Genomic DNA, 22,733 nt, shown 5'->3' with positions numbered 1-22,733 from the left:
TCCTAATCGGTTGCCTCTCATTTCCTCAATCCACTTTTTTCAGCTATTGGCATGAATCGGGGTACGCACATCTTCAGTATTATGCTGTTGCTTGACCGAAATTTTGCAACTGCCCATTAACAGGTCTCAAGAACAACACATTCACATGGTGAAAGATATGAACTAATGAAGAAATATTTATCGAAAAAGACTGGATTGTCGGACTCGGCGAAATGTCATCTGCAATCTCGGAGCTGTGACTCGTTATTAAGGTCTTCGATTTCATTAATTTCGCCATCCCTGGTCCCAAAGTACAAAAGAGGGCATCCTGCGCTTAGCAGGCCGGTATATAAGGTCCTGGAACGGCAGTACGCGGCATCCCTTCTTCGGACTCAAATAGCCCAACACGATGAGGCAGACCGTCCTGGTGCTGGCGCTCGCGGCCTGCGTGTTCGGTGAGTGTTCCTGAAGCGCGAGTGGATTTTATAGGCACCGGAAAATTTCGTATACGGTCATATGGCCAATATTCACATGCTTGATGATGCTTGTTACACGGCCATCTGTCCCCGTCTAAGGCATGTGCCTGCACCTAACGTTTCGCCTACTGATGCTGGTGACGCAACGTCGAAGATAGTAATTTCAAGTTAAATAGCGCCAGCAGGCGGAACATTTGCACGCAGGCAAGCAACTGTTGGACCGTGACATCGTCAGACCGCTGCCTCCGATTACACAATTTTATCAAGATCTAATCGTTACCATGCTAGGGTGTGAAGAAATGACAAATTGGAAAGCACAAAAAAAACTTCAGCAGAAAAGCGGAAGGATCGAAAGTACGCATATTGTGAGCCTTAGTGCCAAGCAAAGCAAACAGTGGAGAGTCTTCGCCACTAGAAGCACCACAACACTGGCCGGCTCGATTCCGCTGTCTTGGGCAACGGTCTGGCGACGCCACGACTCAACCGTCGCGTAGTTACGCATAAACAGTTGGCCATACTGAATGTGTGTTTGAAAATACTAATTGCGTCAGTATACCTTCTAATGATGTCACCAACACTAGGAGACGAAACATTAGTCACAGAAAGATGACTTAGGCCACGGAGTAATTTCCTTTTAAGAAATATCACGGAGATTTAATTACGTGTGTTGTTGGAGCTAAAGCACTGAACTTTACTTTTTCGTGTCCGGAAACTACAATTTTTTTGCCCACTATTGGGCAATGTCCAATGCTTCTTTTTTAGCCAGCCATAGATCGTCAAGGGTGCATCTGTGGGGGCAGGCAGGGCATTGTAGAAGATGTTCCATGTCCTGTCGAGTGCCGCAGTCGCATTTGTCGTCATTTTCGTCAAGCAAACCCCATTTGATCAGATTAGATTTCACAGGACCCACCCCAGTTCTGATGAGGTTAAGCATTCTCCAGGTTTTCCAGTCGCCAGAAACGCCGCTTGGTGGGTCCTCTCTTAGTGGATAGTAGATGGGGTGCTCGTCTAAGGCGCAGCTTAGGAAACGGTGTCTGGATTTGAGTCTGCTGGGGCCACACTCTAGGCCAAATATTGAGAGACGGGCATCAAAGGTTTGTTTTAGCTGCTCGGTATGTTCATGGGCTTTCCTACGTGAGTCAGGGTTTGTGAAACCTGCGGCCCTGTGAAGATTTTCTATGGGGGTTGGTTTCATGCAACCTGTCACTATCCTGCATGTTTCATTCAAGCTAATATCTACCTTTTTGCGTGGGCGGATCTACACCATACCGGGCAGGCATATTCGGCAGTTGAGAAGCACAATGCTTGGGATGAAGTTCTGACCACTGTAGGTTTGGCACCCCATTTGCTATTGGACAGTAAAGCACTGAAACTGCGTATAGACAAAGGACGATTTCTTATTCTATTCATTTGTGATTCAGTACCATCACACGAAACAAATTCCGCGGACACTTCGTTTGAGAATACATACGTATGTACCTAAAGACAAACAATAATCTCCACGTGACGCTTTCATCGTCGGCAGCACTTAACGTTTTGTCAGTTTCTTGTGTGTCATTAGAGACGGGTGGAGCGCCTCATCTCGCCGTAGAGTGTTCATTGTGGTGTTTGCTGTGTTCCAGCGGCTGAGCTGCCCGTCCGCCGCATCCCACACAGCGGTCCACAAAGGAGGTTCGGCCGGGTACACGGACGCATCGTCGGCGGCTCAGATGCCACCTTACAAGGGAACCTCCCCATCGCACCCCCCTCAGATTCAGTTGTGAGTTGGCACAGTGGATAGGTCTTGAAAAACTGAACACAGATCAATCGAGAAAACGGGAAGAAGTTGTGTGGAACTATGAAAAAATAAGTAAAATATACAATTTGAGTAGTCCATATGCAAGATACGCAACATCAAGAATAGCGCGATCTCAGGAGCGCAGTGGTCCCGTGGTTAGCGTGAGCAGCTGCGGAACGAGAGGTCCTTGGTTCAAGTCCTGCCTCCGATGAAAAGTTTAATATTTTATTTTCAGTTTATGTGACAAACTCTTACGTTTTCATCACTTTTTTGGGAGTGATTATCACACCCACAAGACGATCTAAATCGGGCAAGGTAGAAGAATCTTTTCACCCATTTGCCAAGTGTACAAGTTAGGTGGGTCGACAACATATTCCTGTCATGTGACGCACATGCCTTCACCAGTGTCGTATAGAATATATCAGACGTGTTTTCCTGTGGAGGAATCGGTTGACCTAAGACCTTGCAATCACATGTTTTCGGTTCCCATTGGAGAGGCACGTCCTTTCGTCTACCAATCGCACGGTTTTGCGGTGCGGTCGCAAAATACAGACACTAAACTTATTACAGTGAACAGAGACGTCAATGAACGAACGGACAGATCATAACTTTGCGAAAATAAGAAATTAAAATTTTAACTCGAGGGCGAACTTGAACCGTTGACCTTTCGATCCGCATCTGCTCACGCTAACCACGGGACCACGGCGCTCTTGAACTGAGTTTATCCTAGATGTTGCCTATCTTGCGCATAGACAACTCAGTTTGTATATTTTGCTTATTTTTTCATAGTTCCATACAACTTCTTCCTGTTTTCTCGATTGATTTGTGTTCAGTTTTTCGAGGTCTATCCACTGTGCCAACTTATAACTAAATCTGAGGGGGTGCGATGGGGAGGTTCCCTTGTTAGGTGAGGTACTGCATCCTACATACTCCCAAAGACACCTGTTCACCTTCGAGTACACCAACACGCCCCTACGAGATGTTCGCCAAGCAGCAAAAAAACATTGTCATGTAAATGACTGTCTAGTAACTGCACACTACTGGCCATTAAAATTACTGCACCACGAAGATGACGTGCTACTGACGCGAAATTTAACCGACAGGAAGAAGATTCTGTGATATGCAAATGTTAGCTTACGGAGCATTCACACAAGGTTGGCGCCGTTGGCGACGCCTACAACGTGCAGACATGAGGAAAGTTTCCAACCGATTTCTCATACACAAACAGCAGTTGACCGGCGTTGCTTGGTGAAACGTTGTTGTGATGCCTTGTGTAAGTAGGATAAATATGTACCATCACTTTTCCGACTTTATAAAGGTCGGATTGTAGCCTATCGTGATTGCGGTTTATCATATCGCGACATTGCAGCTCTCGTTGGTCGAGATCCAATAATTGTTTGCAGAATATGGAATCGGTGGGTTCGAGAGGGTAATACGGAACGCCGTGCTGGATCCCAACGGCCTCGTATCACTAGCAGTCGAGATGACAGACACCTTATCCGCATGGCTGTAACGGATCGTGCAACCACGTCTCGATCCATGAGTCAACAGATGGGGACGTTTGGAAGACAACAAGAATCTGCACGAATAGTTCGACGACGTTTGCAGCAGCATGGACTATCATCTCGGAGACTATGGCTGCGGTTACCCTTGACGCTCCATCACAGACAGGAGTGCCTGCGATGGTGTACTCAACGACGAACCTGGGTGCACGAATGGCAAAACGTCATTTTTTCGGATGAATCGAGGTTCTGCTTACAGCATCATGATGGTCGCATCCGTGTTTGGCGACATCACGGTGAACGCACATTGGAAGCGTGTATTCGTCATCGCCATACTGGCGTATCACCAGGCGTGATGGTATGGGGTGCTGTTGGTTACACGTCTCGGTCACCTCTTGTTCGCATTGAACAGTGAACATTGCATTTCAGATGTGTTACGACCCGTGGCTCTACCCTTCATTCGATCCCTGCGACACCCTACATTTCAGCAGAATAATGCACGACCGCATGTTGCAGGTCCTGTACGGGCCTTTCTGGATACAGAAAATGTTCGACTGCTGCCCTGGCCAGCTCATTCTCCAGATCTCTCACCAACTGAAAACGTCTGGTCAATGGTGGCCAAGTGACTGGCTCGTCACAATACGCCAGTCACTACTCTTGATGATCTGTGGTATCGTGATGAAGCCGAATGGGCAGCTGTACACGCCATCCAAGCTCTGTTTGACTCAATGCCCGGGCGTATCAAGGCCGTTATTACGACCAGAGGTGGTTGTCTGGGTACTTCAAAAAAATCTTTAAATGTGTGTGTAATCTTTTGGGACTTAACTGCTAAGGTCATTAGTTCCTAAGTGTACACCTGACTTAACCTAAATTATTCTAAGGACAAACACACACACCCATGCCCGAGGGAGGACTCGAACCTCCGCCGGGACCAGCTGCACAGTCCATGACTGCAGCGTGGGTACTGTTTTCTCAGGTTCTATGTTCCCAAATTGCTTGAAAATGTAATCACATGTCATTTCTAGTATAATATATTTGTCTAATGAATACTCGTTTATCATCTGCGTTTCTTCTTGGTGTAGCAATTTTAATGGCCAGTAGTGTACGACGAGCACGTATGAAGGCTTGGCAGGTTATCATGTTGGAGGATCCTCTTAATCTTTTTTTAATTGGACACACAATAAATAAACTGCTGACAAACACGCAGGGTTTTCGGAAATTTCCGTTAGAAACTTCTAGGACTTCCAGACGGGAGTGAGCAGATAACATTTTGAATGGTAACAGGTGTCAGGAAATGTAACGCTTCCGTGCCACAGCCTTTTGAAAACATGTCTGCTAGGTAAGTATGCAACAGGATAGCCATGGTGGGGAGTGGTTACGTTGGATAATCTTATGTTATTTGACGTCAGTCCTACCTCTCCGGCCTGGATCGAACCTCATTCTCGTGTCTGTGTGTGTAAGAGCAACATGGCTGAATACACATTTGCGAAATAGATCGACATGATCCTTCTGAATGGCGGAGCTCACCGTAATGGAAGAGGTGCTCATCGACTTTATCAAGAGCGTTCACCATACCTACATCTACATCTACATTCATACTCCGCAAGCCACCCAAAGGTGTGTAGCGGAGGGCACTTTACTTGCCACTGTCATTACCTCCATTTCCTGTTCCAGTCGCGTATGGTTCGCGGGAAGAACGACTGCCAGAAAGCCTCCGTGCGCGCTCGAATCTCTCTAATTTTACATTCGCGATATCCTCGGGAGGTATAAGTAGGGGGAAGGAATATATTCGATGCCTCATCCAGAAACGCACCCTCTCGAAACCTGGTCAGCAAGCTGCACCGCGATGCAGAGCGCCTCTCTTGCAGAGTCTGCCACTTGAATTTGCTAAACATCTCCGTAACGCTATCACGCTTACCAAATAGCCCTGTGACCAAACGCGCCGCTCTTCTTTGGATCTTCTCTATCTCCTTTGTCAACCCGACCTGGTACGGATCCCACACTGACGAGCAATACTCAAGTGTAGGTCGAACGAGTGTTTTGTAAGCCACCTCCTTTGTTGATGGACTACATTTTCTAAGGACCCTCCCAATGAATCTCAACCTGGCACCTGCCTTACCAACAATTAATTTTATATGATCACGGCTTCGAGAAAGGAGTACTTTCACGGTCAGCAGGCGTGACTATGGTGCTCCAAGGAGACGCCACACACCAGAATTGGAAAAGGCCGTACTGCATCACGTAGAACGGAACCCGTCAACGAGTACACGAGAAGTTTATTTGGATGTTTGTGAGTGGAACTGTAAAACAAGTGATGTGCTGCTACACACCTAATAAATTACTTGTTAAATTGACAGAGTTACCAAAATGTTTTCCAATATCGGTTCCAATACAAGATATTATCTACTCAGTCCCTCCTACAAGTACCAGAAGTCTGTAACGAGAATTTCACGAACGGGAATTTCCTAACACCCTGTATAAGTCAGTTATCTAGAAAATAAAGCAGACTGTACATTTCCATCGTGGTAACTTTTTTCAGAGAGACAAACATTTCTAGCTGTTTCACTACTTACTAACTACATATATCAGGATACTACTACATACTAATTAAGGCGTCGGACACTTATTAATTGCTCTGAAATACGGAAGAGCGTTACCAGGCTAAATAGTTTCTAATCCGGTAACTACAGTAAGTCTTTAAATGTTTCCACTGATCTGCAGTACGTCGTTACTGCAGCACGCTGTGCTGACATCAATACCCTACGTCTTCCGTCTCTGTAGTTGCGTCCATCGCTACAGTAACTACTTTCCTTTGGCGGTTGTACAGCAACATCTCGCGGACCACAGCTCCTTGGTCCACAGAAGAAACTCGTGGCGCTCAAAATGCCTGTCTCACCACCACATCCAGCTCAACACATTCATACACCGCACTTTTCACTTATACAGTTATTTATGTAATTAATAGCGGGTTAGCGTCACACGCCTCTTGCCTTTGAAGATAAATATTCACGTCTCTCCTGGATGATACACAACTGGCCATTAAAATTGCTACACCACGAAGATGACGTGCTACAGACGCGAAATTTAACCGACAGGAAGAAGATGCTGTGATATGCAAATGATTAGCTTTTCAGAGCATTCACACAAGGCTGGCGCCGGTGGCGACACCTACAACGTGCTGACATGAGGAAAGTTTCCAACCGATTTCTCATACACAAACAGCAGTTGACCGGCGTTGCCTGGTGAAACGTTGTTGTGATGCCTCGTGTAAGGAGGAGAAATGCGTACCATCACGTTTCCGACTTTGATAAAGATCAGGTTGTAGCGGTTTATCTTATCGCAACATTGCTGCTCGCGATGGTCGAGATCCAATGACTGAATGCAGAATATGGAATCGGTGGGTTCCGGAGGGTAATACGGAACGCTGTGCTGGTTCCCAACGGCCTCGTATCACTAGCAGTCGAGATGACAGGCATCTTATCCGCATGGCTGTAATGGATCGTGCAACCACGTCTCGATCCCTGAGTCAACAGATGGGGACGTTTGCAAGACAAGAAGCACCTGCACGAACAGTTCAACAACGTTTGCAACAGCATGGACTATCAGCTCGGAGACTATGGCTGCAGTTACCCTTCACGTTACAAAAATGGTTCTAATGGCACTGAGCACTATGGGACTCAACTTTTGAGGTCATCAGTCCCCCTAGAACTTAGAACTACTTAAACCTAACTAATCTAAGGACATCACACACATACATGCCCGAGGCAGGATTCGAACCTGCGACCGGAGCGGTCGCGCGGCTCCAGACTGTAGCGCCTAGAACCGTTGACGCGGCATCACAGACAGGAGCGCCTGCGATGATGTACTCAACGACGAACCTGGGTTCACGAATGGCAAAACGCCTTTTTTTCGGATGAATCCAGGCTCTGTTTACAGTATCATGATGGTAGCATCCGTGTTTGGCGACATCGCGGCGAACGCACATTGGAAGCGTGTATTCGTCATCGCCATACTGGCGCATCACCTGACGTAATGGTATGGGGTGCCATTGATTACACGTCTCGGTCACCTCTTGTTCGCATTGACGGCACTTTGAACAGTGGATGTTACATTTCAGATGTGTTACGACTCGTGGCTCTACCCTTCATTCGATGCCAGCGAAACCCTATATTTCAGCAGGATAATGCACGTCCCCATGTTGCAGGTCCTGTACGGGCCTTTCTGGATACAGAAAATGTTCGATTGCTGCCCTGGCCAGCACATGCTCCAGATCTCTCACCAATTGAAAACGTCTGGCCAATGGTGGCTGAGCAACTAGCTTGTCACAATACGCCAGTCACTACTCTTGATGAACTGTGGTATCGTGTTGAAGCTGCATGAGCAGCTGTACCTGTACACGCCATCCAAGCTCTGTTTGACCCAATGCCCAGGCGTATCAAGGCCGTTGTTACGGCCAGAGGTGGTTGTTCTGGGTACTGATTTTTCATGATCTATGCACTTAAATTGCGTGAAAATGCAATCACATGTCAGTTCTAGAATAATATATTTGTCCAATGAATACCCGTTTATCATCTGCATTTCTTCTTGGTGCAGCAATTTTAATGGCCAGTAGTGTATTTTGGCTATTTCGGTTAAGTTGACGCACTTTGATCAGCTCCTCATGAGGTTGTGACCCGTTGCATCCGCCATGTTTCACTCTGTTGGTGCCAGATGCCGTGCTTTGTAAGGATGTGTCGACTACAGCCGCTGTCTCCGCCTTGCAGGCCAGTTCCCGTACCAGGTGTCGCTGCAGTGGGTGATGTTCGGCATCGCCTCCCATACGTGCGGCGGCTCCATCGTGTCCGCCAGTGTTGTCGTGACGGCCGGACACTGCCTCGACCCGAAAGCCTTCGGATACTACGAGGTGAGCGGCTCGCACAGCGCTCAGCTGTCACAACTAGTCTGCCAATTCGGTCACGTAATCTCTAGCAAGAGAGAGAACAGCGAGCCATTCAAATGTTAACCTTTCATGGCTCATTATGAGCGTTTCCTGCATTATTAGCTGACAGAAGCGCAAAACACTTCACTCGAGAATGGATTTCCAAAAAGAAGAAGCGATTAATAAATGTGGACTTACTGCTAACTTCATTAAGCATCTGCTTAATGTCTCTATATTGGATGTCTCTATATTGGGCACCGACGCGGCTCCAGGATTAGGCTCCGGAGGAGGGCTCGCAGTGTGCGCTGGCACTGTCTCCACTTGCTACCACCCTCACTTTCAACGTGAAACTGATGCCTAGGATTTAAACAATAATATTAACGATGGCATGTTTTAAATGTTTTAAGTACGAAGGCTGCTTTTTTTCAACCTCCAATCAGTCGCAAAACGGAGAGAAATCAACATCACAGTGATAATCGGAAACATTTTATTTGCAACATTTAGCTAACATTCCAGCTATTTCTTTACACAGTCGCTGCTCCGACTTAGCTGTTTCTTGCAGCGTGGCACAGACATTCCAATACCTTCGTTTTACAAAAGTAGCCGCCTGTGCTTTCTGCCAATTCCTTACGCTGGTCTGCAGCTCGCTGTCTGTGCCCAAAATCCTGCCCTCACAGCCAGTGGTTCATGACAGCGAAGAGATGAAAATCAGAGGGCTCCAAGTCAGGACTGTAGTATGCGGCCGAAAATTCTAATGAAAAACGATATTTATCACGGTTTCGTTACGTGGGGTGCATGAAATCAGGCGAAACGCCTCACCGTGCACTTTATTCTTGACGGGAGACACCATTGTTCTAGGCGTCTTCACGTACATGCTGCGCGCTCAGAGGTAAAAAGTGCGACGTGAGCCAATAGACGAGCGCAACACATCTGCATAAAGCTTCGCTAGATTTTCACTTTAGTGTTAATTTCGCAACCGATCGAAGGTTGGAAAAAAATAGGGATCGTAAAATATTTATTTGTTTACATTGCTTATTAATACCGAGCGAGGTGGCGCAGTGGCTAGCACACTGGACTCGCATTCGGGAGGACGACGGTTCAATCCCGCGTCCGGCCATCCTGATTTAGGTTTTCCGTGATTTCCATAAATCGCCCCAGGCAAATGCCGGGATGGTTCCTTTGAAAGGGCACGGTCGGCTTCCTTCCCCGTCCTTCCCTAATCCGATGAGAGCGATCACCTCGCTGTCTGGTCTCCTCCTCCAAACAATCCAATCCAAAATACATCACCTTAACCTAACTCCCAAGAAATTGCAAGCAGACAAATACATAATTTTGTTCAAATGGTCCAAATGACTCTAAGCACTATGGGACTTAACATCTGAGTTCATCAGTACCCTAGACTTAGAATTACTGAAACCTAAGTAACCTAAGGACATTACACACAGTCACGCCCGAGACAGGATTCGAACCTGCGACCATAGCAACAGCGCGCTTTCGGACTGAAGCGCCTAGAAGCGCTCGGTCGCAGCGACCGGCACATAATTTGGATAGGATTCATCTGAACACTTGGGATTTACATTTTCCATGGAATTGTTTACTTCCAACAAACTCTCACTACTCCGACAACGTCATAATCTGCACAATATAAAATCTGAGGGTGCAATCATCATTAGCAGTGTTTCACTTAGCAGTCCGTGTGCGAACGCTAGCCTAGTACAAAAGCTGTAGAGTAAATTAGAGGAACACGGGTTTATTCAGTTTGTTCTGCTTAAGATCGCAAAAAATCGTCTTTTCCTTTCTGTCCTGCGTTACGCAGTTTTCCTCTGGTTTGCCGGTTCTACCTGTGGACTGACAAACTGTGTCGGATTTGCTGTTGCAATAATCTATGGTCAGGTCATGAATAGGCCATTTTTCCTGGCCTGGCTACGAAATCAAGGGTCCCCTTTGTCAAACATAGTTTCTGATCTTATACAATTTCTTGCGATTTTCGAAATTCCTCGTTCTCATGATACTTTACTCGAAGTAAGTTGGCTAAGAAATTTGCAAACTAGTGTATACAAAAGTATTACATCGATTCATTTGGGTTGGGGGTGGGCGAGGGGGAAGGGGGGTTTGGGAGGGATGTTTTGATCTCAATAACATTACCCTCCCTGGGTCCAGACTTGACTGGATTGTCGTCATGCAGTTAATTCTTTACTCGTCAGTGAAAAGCGTCCTGATCATTTTTGTTTTACCTGTGGTAATAAGAGGGCGTCGATTAACTTCTCTGGTTATCTAGCTGTAGCAAGTCCCACGTTAAACCCTAAAAAGTAACTGTTGTCTTTTCTGTGTAGAGTGTGAGCCGATGTTCATGGCAGTGACACTGCCAATTTGTCTTTGTGTCACCTGCTTGTTCGTTGAGCAAACGAATTTCACATAGTTGCTCAGAAGACAGATATGTTACAGATAGGCTCCCAGAAATTTGGTGTAGTCAGTATTTTCGAAAATAATGACAGCTAAAACTCTTGTAAGAAATGGGAAGAGCTCTCTGTGATGGTGTATTGTGTTGTGTGTTTCAGGTCGTGGCTGGTATCAACTCCCTGACGAATGACTCGGCCTTCGAGCAGAGGATGCAAGTAGCCCAGCAGATAAGGCATCCATCCTACCAGGAAGATTTGTAAGTGATACAGACACTGTTTGCATTCGGCGTGTTCGAAACTTGTAACAGCTTTAGTAACGTGTCGCCAATAATTACACACACGTTCTCTTTTATTGAGGTTTGATTGACAAGTATTACCAACGTCTGTTACCAATTGCTGTACACTGAAGTAGGTCATGAGGAAAGTACAACTACGATCGGTGTCAATGAAAACGTTGAAAACGTGTCATGAGATATTTGAAATTTTCTTCCAGTGGTTGGATGGACGCTAACGACGAGATCTCTGGAATATAATTATACTTACATATCGACATCTGAGCTGTTTGATAATGCAGAGCATGTGTGACGAATGTTTACTATTCTGTTCTTATGAGCCTGGACTAGCTTGCGTTGTAAACTTAAGAATGTGATAAATGCTCCTGAAAGCGAAAATCTGTTCCGTACTATAAAGCAACTACATTAGTTTCATCTGTTTAAAATTGGTGTCCATTTACGTACAAAAAGAACAGCAGTGGACTATGTAGTGAAACCTGCGGAGCACCAATAGTTAACTCCTCTTATTGACAAAATAACATTTTATGAAAACTGCCTGGAGTTTTTAACATGAATGCTCCCTATTAGTTAAATTTTAAGTTAAAGAAGTGCGCATTGTCTCTTGACAACCATAAATTTTAAGTTTCTCTGTGGTACGATTACCACAGATAAAGGTCATATCCACATCACAAATAGTTGTAGTGTGTGGAATTTAATCATTAAAATATTTTAATACTGATCTGTGATATCGTAGAAGGTATGATCAGTGGCAAATCTCTTCTAGAACCGAAACTCTGAGAGAGGTACACTGCCAGAAAATGTCAAAAGCCTGAATAACCGTATTTAGCAGCGAGGACGGCTGCGAGACGTGCACGAGGGGAGTCACTGAGGTTCTGAAAGGTGCCGACAGGGATTTGGAGCCATGCCGACTCCACTGCCGTGATCAGCTGCGCGATGTTTCTTGGCTGAGGATCCCTGGCGCGAACGGCTCTATAGAGGAGGTACCACAGATCCGGGTAGCTTGGTAGATTGCAAGTTGCGTGAGACGTTACATTGTCCTTCTAGTAGATGCTATCGTACCGAGGAAAAATAAACTGCATGTAGGATCGACATGGACTATAAGCATAGATGGATATACACTGATCCATTGTCCTATACAGAATGACGAGATCATCCAGTAAATGGTAAGAAATCATTTCGCAGACCAAGCTCCTTCCTCCCGCCTGAACCCTTCCGACGATTGTTGCAGGGACTTAGCTTTCAGACGTTTCACGCCGTACACGCCAAGGGCCATCTGTCTGATGGAGCATAAAACATGATTCATCTGGGAAGTCCACCTGTCACCCCTCAGTGGATGTCCAGCTGCGGTAGTGGCGTGCATATTCCAGCCTTCGTCTCCCATTAACAGCAGTCAGCATAAATGCATGAATCAGGTGTCTGCTGCTTCAGTTTGACCCGAAAGCCAATGATAATGCTCTTTTGGCCGTCAGATGAATCGCTCCGTTTCTGCATCACGGCAACAACTGCACTATTTTCAGTATCCTCGTGACACGCTTCATATACCCTCCACTGCTGGTGGTGCCACTTGCTGTCTGCGAATGGTTATTGCGCGTTGACGCAGAATAGTGGTGTTGATCCATTAATGTGAGTGGACCGTGTATTTTCAGTAGTGTTCAACCAATCTGAAGAACATATTTTGCAAAACTTTTGAGGAACATGGTAATCATGAGCGGGTAGATCGTTATTTGTATCTATCCAAATATGTCTCTATTAATATCTAAAGGTGGGAATTTAAGGAGATGGGACCTGGATAAACTGAAAGAACCAGAGGTTGTACAGAGTTTCAGGGAGAGCATAAGGGAACAATTGACAAGAATGGGGGAAAGAAATACAGTAGAAGAAGAATAGGTAGCTTTGAGGGATGAAATAGTGAAGGCAGCAGAGGATCAAATAGGTAAATAGACGAGGGCTAGTAGAAACCCTTGGGTAACAGAAGAAATATTGAATTTAATTGATGAAAGGAGAAAATATAAAAATGCAGTAAATGAAGCAGGCAAAAAGGAATACAAACGTCTCAAAATGATATCGACAGGAAGTGCAATATGGCTAAGCAGGGATGGCTAGAGGACAAATGTAAGGATGTAGAGGCTTATCTCACTAGGGGTATGATAGATACTGCCACAGGAAAATTAAAGAGACCTTTGGAGAAAAGAGAACCACTTGTATGAATATCAAGAGCTTTGATGGAAACCCAGTTCTAAGCAAAGAAGGGAAAGCAGAAAGGTGGAAGGAGTATATAGAGGGTCTATACAAGGGCGATGTTCTTGAGGACAATATTATAGAAATGGAAGAGGATATAGATGAAGATGAAATGGGAGATATGATACTGCGTGAAGAGTTTGACAGAGTACTGAAAGACCTGAGTCGAAACAAGGCCCCTGGAGTAGACAACATTCCATTAGAACTACTGACAGCCTTGGGAGAGCCAGTCCTGACAAAACTGGTGAGCAGGATGTACGAGACAGGCGAAATACACTCAGACTTCAAGAAGAATATAATAATTCAAATCCCAAAGAAAGCAGGTGTTGACAGATGTGAAAATTACCGAACTATCAGTTTAATAAGTCACAGCTGCAAAATACTAACGTGAATTCTCTACAGACGAATGGAAAAACTGATAGAAGCCGACCTCGGGGAAGATCAGTTTGGATTCCGTAGAAATGTTGGAACACTTGAGGCAATACTGACCCACGACTTATCTTAGAAGAAAGATTAAAAAAACGGCAAACCTATGCTTCTAGCATTTGTAGACTTAGAGAAAGCTTTTGACAATGTTGATTGGAATACTGTCTTTCAAATTCTGAAGGTGGCAGGGGTAAAATACAGGGAGCGAAATGCTATTTACAATTTGTACAGAAAGCAGACGGCAGTTATAAGAGTCGAGGGGTATAAAAGGGAAGCAGTGGTTGGGAAGGGAGTGAGACAGGGTTGTAGCCTATCCCCGATGTTATTCCATCTGGATATTGAGCAAGCAATGAAGGAAACAAAAGAAAAGTTTGAAGTAGGTATTAAAATCCATGGAGAAGAAATAAAAACTTTGAGGTTCGCCGACGACATTGTAATTCTGTCAGAGACAGCAAAGGACTTGGAAGAGCAGTTGAACGGAATGGACAGTGTCTTGAAAGGAGGGTATAAGATGAACATCAACAAAAGCAAAACGAGGATAATGGAATGTAGTCAAATTAAGTCGGTTGATGCTGAGGGAATGAGATTAGGAAATGAGACACTTAAAGTAGTAAAAGTGTTTTGCTATTTGGGGAGCAAAATAACTGATGATGGTCGAAGTAGAGAGGATATAAAATGCAGACTGGCAATGCCAAGGAAAGCGTTTCTGAAGAAGAGAAATTTGTTAACTTCGAGTATTAATTTAAGTGTCAGGAAGTCGTTTCTGAAAGTATTTGTATGGAGTGTAGCCATGTATGGAAGTGAAACTTGGACGATAAATAGTTTACACAAGAAGAGAATAGAAGCTTTCGAAATGTGGTGCTACAGAAGAATGCTGACGATTAGATGGGTAGATCACATATCTAATGAGGAGGTATTGAATAGAATTGGGGAGAAGAGGAGATTGTGGTACAACTTGACTAGAAGAAGGGATCGGTTGGTAGGACATATTCTGAGACATCGAGGGATCACCAATTTAGTATTGGACGGCAGCGTGGAGGGTAAAAATCGTAGAGGGAGACCAAGAGATGAATACACTAAGCAGATTCAGAAGGATGTAGGCTGCAGTAGGTACTGGGAGATGAAGAAGCTTGCACAGGATAGAGTAACATGGAGAGCTGCATCAAACCAGTCTCAGGACTGAAGGCCACAACAACAACAAATATCTATACCAATATGGTTCTAAAAAAAGAAAGGATTCCTGGAGGAATTTCTTTCAAACGTAATGTGTTACATATTTCGACGTGTGCAACTGCCGTATCAGGAGGACACAGTTTTAACGTTTTTCTTGGCAGAGTACTAATCTCTATTGTAATATTTACTTTAAAGACAGTCAGTTATTCTGTTTATTCTCCCGAAAGTGTTGGGAATTCTTCAAATAGACTGAATGCTTGTGTACTCATTCTTATAAATACCGCGCTATTTATTTGGAACTGAATACACGAAGTAATGTGACAAGTAGCATTTGATCAGAATAAAACTGGGTACAGAACAGAGACTCGAACTCAGGTCCTTGGCCTTACCCGGTCAACTGCCTTGCCGACTGAGCCACCCAAGCACTATTCACAATCCGTCCTCTCAGCTTCAATTCTGCCAGTACGTCGTCTCCTACCTTCCAAATTTCACAAAAGCTCTCCTGCGAACCAGTCCCGAGCTCGAGTCTTGGTTCTGCACACAGTTTTAATCCGCCAGGAAGTTTCATATCTGCGCAGAGTGAAGGTTTCAGTCCAGCATTTGATCATTTTCATTGACTAATAAGTCGACATTATCCTTACTGCCTTCCCGAGTAATTTGATGATGACGTGGACTCTGTAGTTTTAGTATGTTACAATAAGTATGCAAACATCTTTCATTCTTCTGATGAATTTGGCTCTCTGTGGTAGCGACAGAACAACAAGAATGGTCATTGATTTAACCTGTTAATAACGTGGGTATTAGTGCACTGTGAAGATGGTCGTTCCGTCTTTCAGCACACAGGGACAATGTTTGTGGTAGACCTCTCTGGCTAGAAGTTAGATGTCTGTATGGACTGAGGCACAGATATATGCAACTGTACCAACATTACTTTTTCAAAATGAATATGGATGTTAAGGTACTCTGATGTTGTTTGTTCTACAGTAACGTCGCAATCAACGACGTTGCCATCTTCCAGCTGAAGACCAGTTTATCCCTGGGCGGCAACGTACAGGCCATACCGCTGCCTACCGCTGGATCCTTCCCAAGTGGTGAGTCAGTTAACACTGACAGGTGTTCATTTCATGGGTACCTATCTCTAGAATGGTGTCATTACTAGCAACTTATGATTGTTTTACTCATTGTGTCAGTACTTTTACTGACCACTAATTGTTTTCTTCACATGATATGAACTTTTCTTTTGGTTCGCACTACTGGTAATTCAGATTACACTGAAACCCCTCGTACAGCCACACAGTCCAGTGTTTCCAGCTAGACCTGACTTTCCTTGCAGCTGGATCGTCGGCGACGCTGTCTGGCTGGGGCAGCACCAGCACCAGAATCGGCATTTTTCCACATCCTGCAGTGGGTCGACGTCACCTTTATCAGCAACACGGAGTGCGCGCAACTGATGCCGGACAGCCCGGTCAACGACAACAACGTCTGCGCCGGCTCTGTCGACGGAAGCATCTCCGCTTGCACGGTACACGGCTACCAGGATCGTCTGTTCTGATGGGGCAGCCTGTTGTTAAGTCACTTGAACAGTGCTGGATGAGATACCTTGTACATCTGTCGAGAACATAAGAAGGCACTCATTTATCTTAAATCGCCAAACGGGAAGGATTCGAGTTTCAGTTATCTGAAATACACTCCTGGAAATGGAAAAAAGAACACATTGACACCGGTGTGTCAGACCCACCATACTTGCTCCAGACAATGCGAGAGGGCTGTACAAGCAATGATCACACGCACGGCACAGCGGACACACCAGGAACCGCGGCGTTGGCAGTCGAATGGCGCTAGCTGCGCAGCATTTGTGCACCGCCGCCGTCAGTGTCAGCCAGTTTGCCGTGGCATATGGAGCTCCATCGCAGTCTTTAACACTGGTAGCATGCCGCGACAGCGTGGACGTGAACCGTATGTGCAGTTGATGGACTTTGAGCGAGGGCGTATAGTGGGCATGCGGGAGGCCGGGTGGACGTACCGCCGAATTGCTCAACATGTGGGGCGTGAGGTCTCCACAGTACATCCATGTTGTCCCCAGTGGTCGGCGGAAGGTGCATGTGCCCGTCGACCTGGGACCGGACCGCAGCGACGCACGGATGCACGCCAAGACCGTAGGATCCTACGCAGTGCCGTAGGGCACCGCACCGCCACTTCCCAGCAAATTAGGAACACTGTTGCTCCTGGGGTATCGGCGAGGACCATTCGCAACCGTCGCCATGAAGCTGGGCTACGGTCCCGCACACCGTTAGGCCGTCTTCCGCTCACGCCCCAACATCGTGCAGCCCGCCTCCAGTGGTGTCGCGACAGGCGTGAATGGAGGGACGAATGGAGACGTGTCATCTTCAGCGATGAGAGTCGCTTCTGCCTTGGTGCCAATGATGGTCGTATGCGTGTTTGGCGCCGTGCAGGTGAGCGCCACAATCAGGACTGCATACGACCGAGGCACACAGGGCCAACACCCGGCATCATGGTGTGGGGAGCGATTCCTACACTGGCCGTACACCACTGGTGATCGTCGAGGGGACACTGAATAGTGCACGGTACATCCAAACCGTCATCGAACCCATCGTTCTACCATTCCTAGACCGGCAAGGGAACTTGCTGTTCCAACAGGACAATGCACGTCTGCATGTATCCCGTGCCACCAAACGTACTCTAGAAGGTGTAAGTCAACTACCCTGGCCAGCAAGATCTCCGGATCTGTCCCCCATTGAGCATGTTTGGGACTGGATGAAGCGTCGTCTCACGCGGTCTGCACGTCCAGCACGAACGCTGGTCCAACTGAGGCGCCAGGTGGAAATGGCATGGCAAGCCGTTCCACAGGACTACATCCATCATCTCTACGATCGTATCCATGGGAGAATAGCAGCCTGCATTGCTGCGAAAGGTGGATATACACTGTACTAGTGCCGACATTGTGCATGCTCTGTTGCCTGTGTCTATGTGTCTGTGGTTCTGTCATTGTGATCATGTGATGTATCTGACCCCAGGAATGTGTCAATAGAGTTTCCCCTTCCTGGGACAATGAATTCACGGTGTTCTTATTTCAATTTCCAGGAGTGTATCTAGGGCTGTCTTGTGGGTTTTTTTATACAAGGAAATATGAGGTAGATTGTCCCGCAATCGGTCAGTCACGTTCCGGCTTCAGATGCAATGAAATAAACAGACTGAGTTCGAGCTTAATGGGTATGTCCCAAACTCACGGAATTTCTTGGTGCAACCAATACCGCAACAGATGAAACACATGTAACCATAAGATCACTGGACAAACTATTGGTGTTCCACTTTAGGTTGTGTAGAACTAGTTCCATGGCGTCATATGACCTTTCAGCATTAAAGTGAGCCAGTAAAAAGGCGTGTGATTGCTAGACGGTTGGTATGGAATCACCGCAATAAAATGGTTCGATGTTGAGAATGACAGAAAGAACTGCCGTATTTGGACGTGACTATGACTACACGATGAAAAAAATGGATCAAATGGCTCTGAGCACTATGGGACTTAACAGCGTAGGTCATCAGTCCCCCAGAACTTAGAACTAATTAAACCTAACTAACCTAAGGACATCACACACATCCATGCCCGAGGCAGGATTCGAACCTGCGACCGTAGCAGTAGCTCGGCTCCAGACTGCATTGCCTAGAACTGCACGGCCACTCCTGCCGGCACACCTTCATGGTGAGTATGGTGTGGACACTCCCATTTTCCAAGATGACAATGTTCGCAGGTCTGCAGGCATAAGTTCCTGCTCTGACGAACACGTTGGCAGTCTGTCGAACCTCGAGTGGCCTCGCACAAAGTTTCTGAGACTATATGGAACAGCAAGTGAAAAGTAACCATCAACATCCTTGCAAGTTCTTTGCTCTACGGGATGTTATCATGAATGAGTAACTTTCATTGGATGTAGCTTACCTCAGGAAACTTATCGAACTGAGTCCACATCAAAGCTAGAGTCAGTGTTACATGATACTAGCGTCTTGTCTCCTGGTGATGACTAATTTTTTGTCCAGATCCACTGACAATTGAAGAATTTATATTGATGCAGTAGTGTAGTGTTCTGGGCAGCCCTTTGGTGTACCTGTGACACTGTGTTTGGTGACTGTGTGATCTGGTTGTGCAGGGCGCCTCTGGCTATCCGTTGGTCCAGGATGGCACCCTCATCGGAATCGTCTCGTGGGGAATATGGAACTGTGCAACTGTGGGCACCCCCTCCGTCTTCACCTGGGTGGCCGCCTTCACGGACTTCATCAACCAGTACATTTAGGAACATCACGTACATGTAATCTGATTTGAGACTGGAGTAATAAAGATACTTCGTCAAAAATCTCTATACATCCTGAATTATTCTACAGTATTAATCCATTACCGTCAGTGACTGACATTATCAGTGACTAACGCTTACAGTTCTGAAATGTATCCGACCACATAACTTTTCAGAATAATCGCAGTTGTTTCTTTAGAATGAATGCTGATATATCGAGTCAGGATGTGTTGTATTTTTTTGTGGTTCTCTATTTCAAATTCTAAAGGTGCCAAGGGTAAAATACAGGGCTCTAAAGGCTATTTACAATTTGTACAGAAACCAGATGACAGTTATAAGAGTCGAGGGGCATGAAAGGGAAGCAGTGGTTGGGAAGGGAGTGAGACAGGGTCGTAGCCTCTCCCCGATGTTATTCCATCTGGATATTGAGCAAGCAGTAAAGGAAACAAAAGAAAAATTCGGAGTAGGTATTAAAATCCATGGAGAAGAAATAAAAACTTTGAGGTTCGCCGATGACATTGTAATTCTGTCAGAGACAGCAAAGGACTTGGAAGAGCAGTTGAATGGAATGGACAGTGTCTTGAAAGGAGGATAGAAGATGAACATCAACAAAAGCAAAACAAGGATAATGGAATGTAGTTGAATTAAGTCGGGTGATGCTGAGGGAATTAGATTAGGAAATGAGACGCTTAAAGTAGTAAGGGAGTTTTGATATTTGGGGAGCAAAATAACTGATGATGGTCAGAGTAGAGAGGATATAAAATGTAGACTGGCAATGGCAAGAAAAGCGTTTCTGAAGAAGAGAAATTTGTTAACATCGAGCATTGATTTAAGTGTCAGGAAGTCATTTCTGAAAGTATTTGTATGGAGTGTAGCCATGTATGGAAGTGAAACATGGACGATAAATAGTTTGGACAAGAAGAGAATAGAAGATTTCGAAATGTGGTGCTACAGAAGAATGCTGAAGATTAGATGGGTAGATCACATAACTAATGAGGAAGTATTGAATAGGATTGGGGAGAAGAGGAGTTTGTGGCACAACTTGACTAGAAGAAGGGATCGGTTGGTAGGACATGTTCTGAGACATCGAGGGATCACCAATTTAGTATTGGAGGGCAGCGTGGACGGTAAAAATCGAAGAGGGAGACCAAGAGATGAATACACTAAGCAGATTCAGAAGGATGTAGGTTGCAGTAGGTACTGGGAGATGAAGAACCTTGCACAGAATAGAGTAGCATGGAGAACTGCATCAAACCAGTCTCAGGACTGACGACCACAACAACAACAACAACATATTTTCCATGGAGTTACAAATCAATTTTGGCCTCGAAAAACCTGGAAAGCAATTAGTACGGTAGTAATACTTTGGCAAGAGAGTCTGACACGTATGCACTTCGAAACTGGAAGTATAAATTTGTATTGCTTCAGTATTTCTATTTCTGCGTGATAATTCAACAGTTCAGACTTATGCGTTGGCAGGGTGTGCACACAACCTTCACACCATTACCCTATTGTTGCACTTAAGAATAGTAAGTGGCAAAAATGTATACCTAAACCTTTCAGTTCTAGCTCTGATTTCTCTTATATTATCAGGATGGTCATTTCTTCTAGTTTATGTGTGACCTGGAGTAACATCTGGAGGAGAAAGCTGGTGATCCAAATATCGTGAAAATATATCGCACAACGATATTGCCTCTGTATACACTACTGGCCATTAAAATTGTTACGCCACGAAGATGACTTGCTACAGACGCGAAATTAAACCGACAGGAAGAAGATCCTATGAGATGCAAATGATTAGCTCTTCAGAGCACTCACACAAGGTTGGCGCCGTTGGAGACGCCTACAACGTGCTGACTTTAGGAAAATTTCCAACCGATTTCTCATACACAAACAGCAGTTGACCGGCGTTGCCTGGTGAAACGTTGTTGTGATGCCTCGTGTAAGGATGAGAAATGCGTACCATCACGTTTCCGACTTCGATAAAGGTCGGATTGTAGCCTATTGTGATTGCGGTTTATCGTATCGCGACATTGCTGCTCTCGTTGGTCGAGATCCAATGACTCTTAGCAGAATATGGAATCAGTGGGATCAGGAGGGTAATACGGAACGCTGTGCTGGATCCCAACGGCCTCGTATCACTAGCAGTCGAGATGACAGGCATCTTATCCGCATAGCTGTAACGGATCGTGCAGCGACGTCTCGATCACTGAGTCAACAGATGGGGACGTTTGGAAGACAACAAGCATCTGCACGATCAGTTCGACGATGTTTGCAGCAGCATGGACTATCAGCTCGGGGGCCATGGCTGCGGTTACCCTTGACGCTGCATCACAGACAGGAGCGCCTGCGATGGTGTACTCAGCGACGAACCTGGGTACACGAATGGCAAAACGTCATTTTTTCGGATGAATCCAGGTTCTGTTTACAGCATCATGATGGTCGCATCCGTGTTTGGCGACATCGCGGTGAACGGATATTGGAAGCGTGTACTCGTCATCGTCATACAGGCGTATCACCCGGCGAGATGGTATGGGGTACCATTGGTTACACGCCTCGGTCACCTCTTCGTTCGCATTGACGGCACTTTGAACAGAGGACGTTACATTTCAGATGAGTTACGACCCGTGGCTCTACCCTTCATTCGATCCCTGTGAAACACTACATTTCAGCAGGTTAATGCACGACCGCATGTTTGCAGGTCCTGTACGGGCCTTTCTGGATACAGAAAATGTTCGACTGTTGCCCTGGCCAGCACATTCTCCAGATCTCTCACCTATTGAAAACGTCTGGTCAATGGTGGCCGGGCAACTGGCTCGTCACAATACGCCAGTCACTACTCTTGTACCTGAGCACGCCATCCAAGCTCTGTTTGACTCAATGCCCAGGCGAGATGGTTGTTCTGGGTACTGATTTCTCAGGATCTACGCACCCAAATTGCGTGAAAATGTAATCACCTCTCAGTTCTAGTATAATATATTTGTCCAATGAATACGTGTTTATCATCTGTATATCTACTTGGTGTAGCAATTTTAATGGCCAGTACTGTATATTGATATGCACATGAGAACTGTTTATCAAATCTCTACAAAGTTCGGAGTAGTGAAGGAGTCACGAACCTAATTTTTATACACTGAGTGCCTTCGTAGCTGAGTAATCATCGCGGACGTCTGCTATGCGGAGGGCCCGGGTTCGCTTCTCGGTACAACCGTGGATTATTCCTTGGTGGAAGGACTGGGAGGGCGTAC

At 45.7% G+C, this 22,733-nt stretch overlaps 1 protein-coding gene across 1 annotated transcript; it reads left to right on the top strand.

The window, feature by feature from the left end:
- Window positions 1–388: 388 nt before the first annotated feature.
- Window positions 389–19,488, top strand: LOC126427654 (trypsin-1-like). Its single transcript, XM_050089781.1, has 6 exons — window positions 389–434; window positions 8,498–8,637; window positions 11,211–11,308; window positions 16,166–16,229; window positions 16,515–16,703; window positions 19,345–19,488. The coding sequence occupies exons 1-6, from the start codon at window positions 389–391 to the stop codon at window positions 19,486–19,488; spliced, it is 681 nt and encodes a 226-aa protein (XP_049945738.1).
- Window positions 19,489–22,733: the final 3,245 nt, after the last annotated feature.

Source organism: Schistocerca serialis, chromosome 1, assembly GCF_023864345.2.
Source record: "Schistocerca serialis cubense isolate TAMUIC-IGC-003099 chromosome 1, iqSchSeri2.2, whole genome shotgun sequence".
In the NCBI taxonomy this organism is placed as follows: Eukaryota; Metazoa; Arthropoda; class Insecta; order Orthoptera; family Acrididae; genus Schistocerca; species Schistocerca serialis.
Note: the sequence above shows the minus strand (reverse complement) of the source record. Positions and strands in the feature narration are given on the sequence as shown.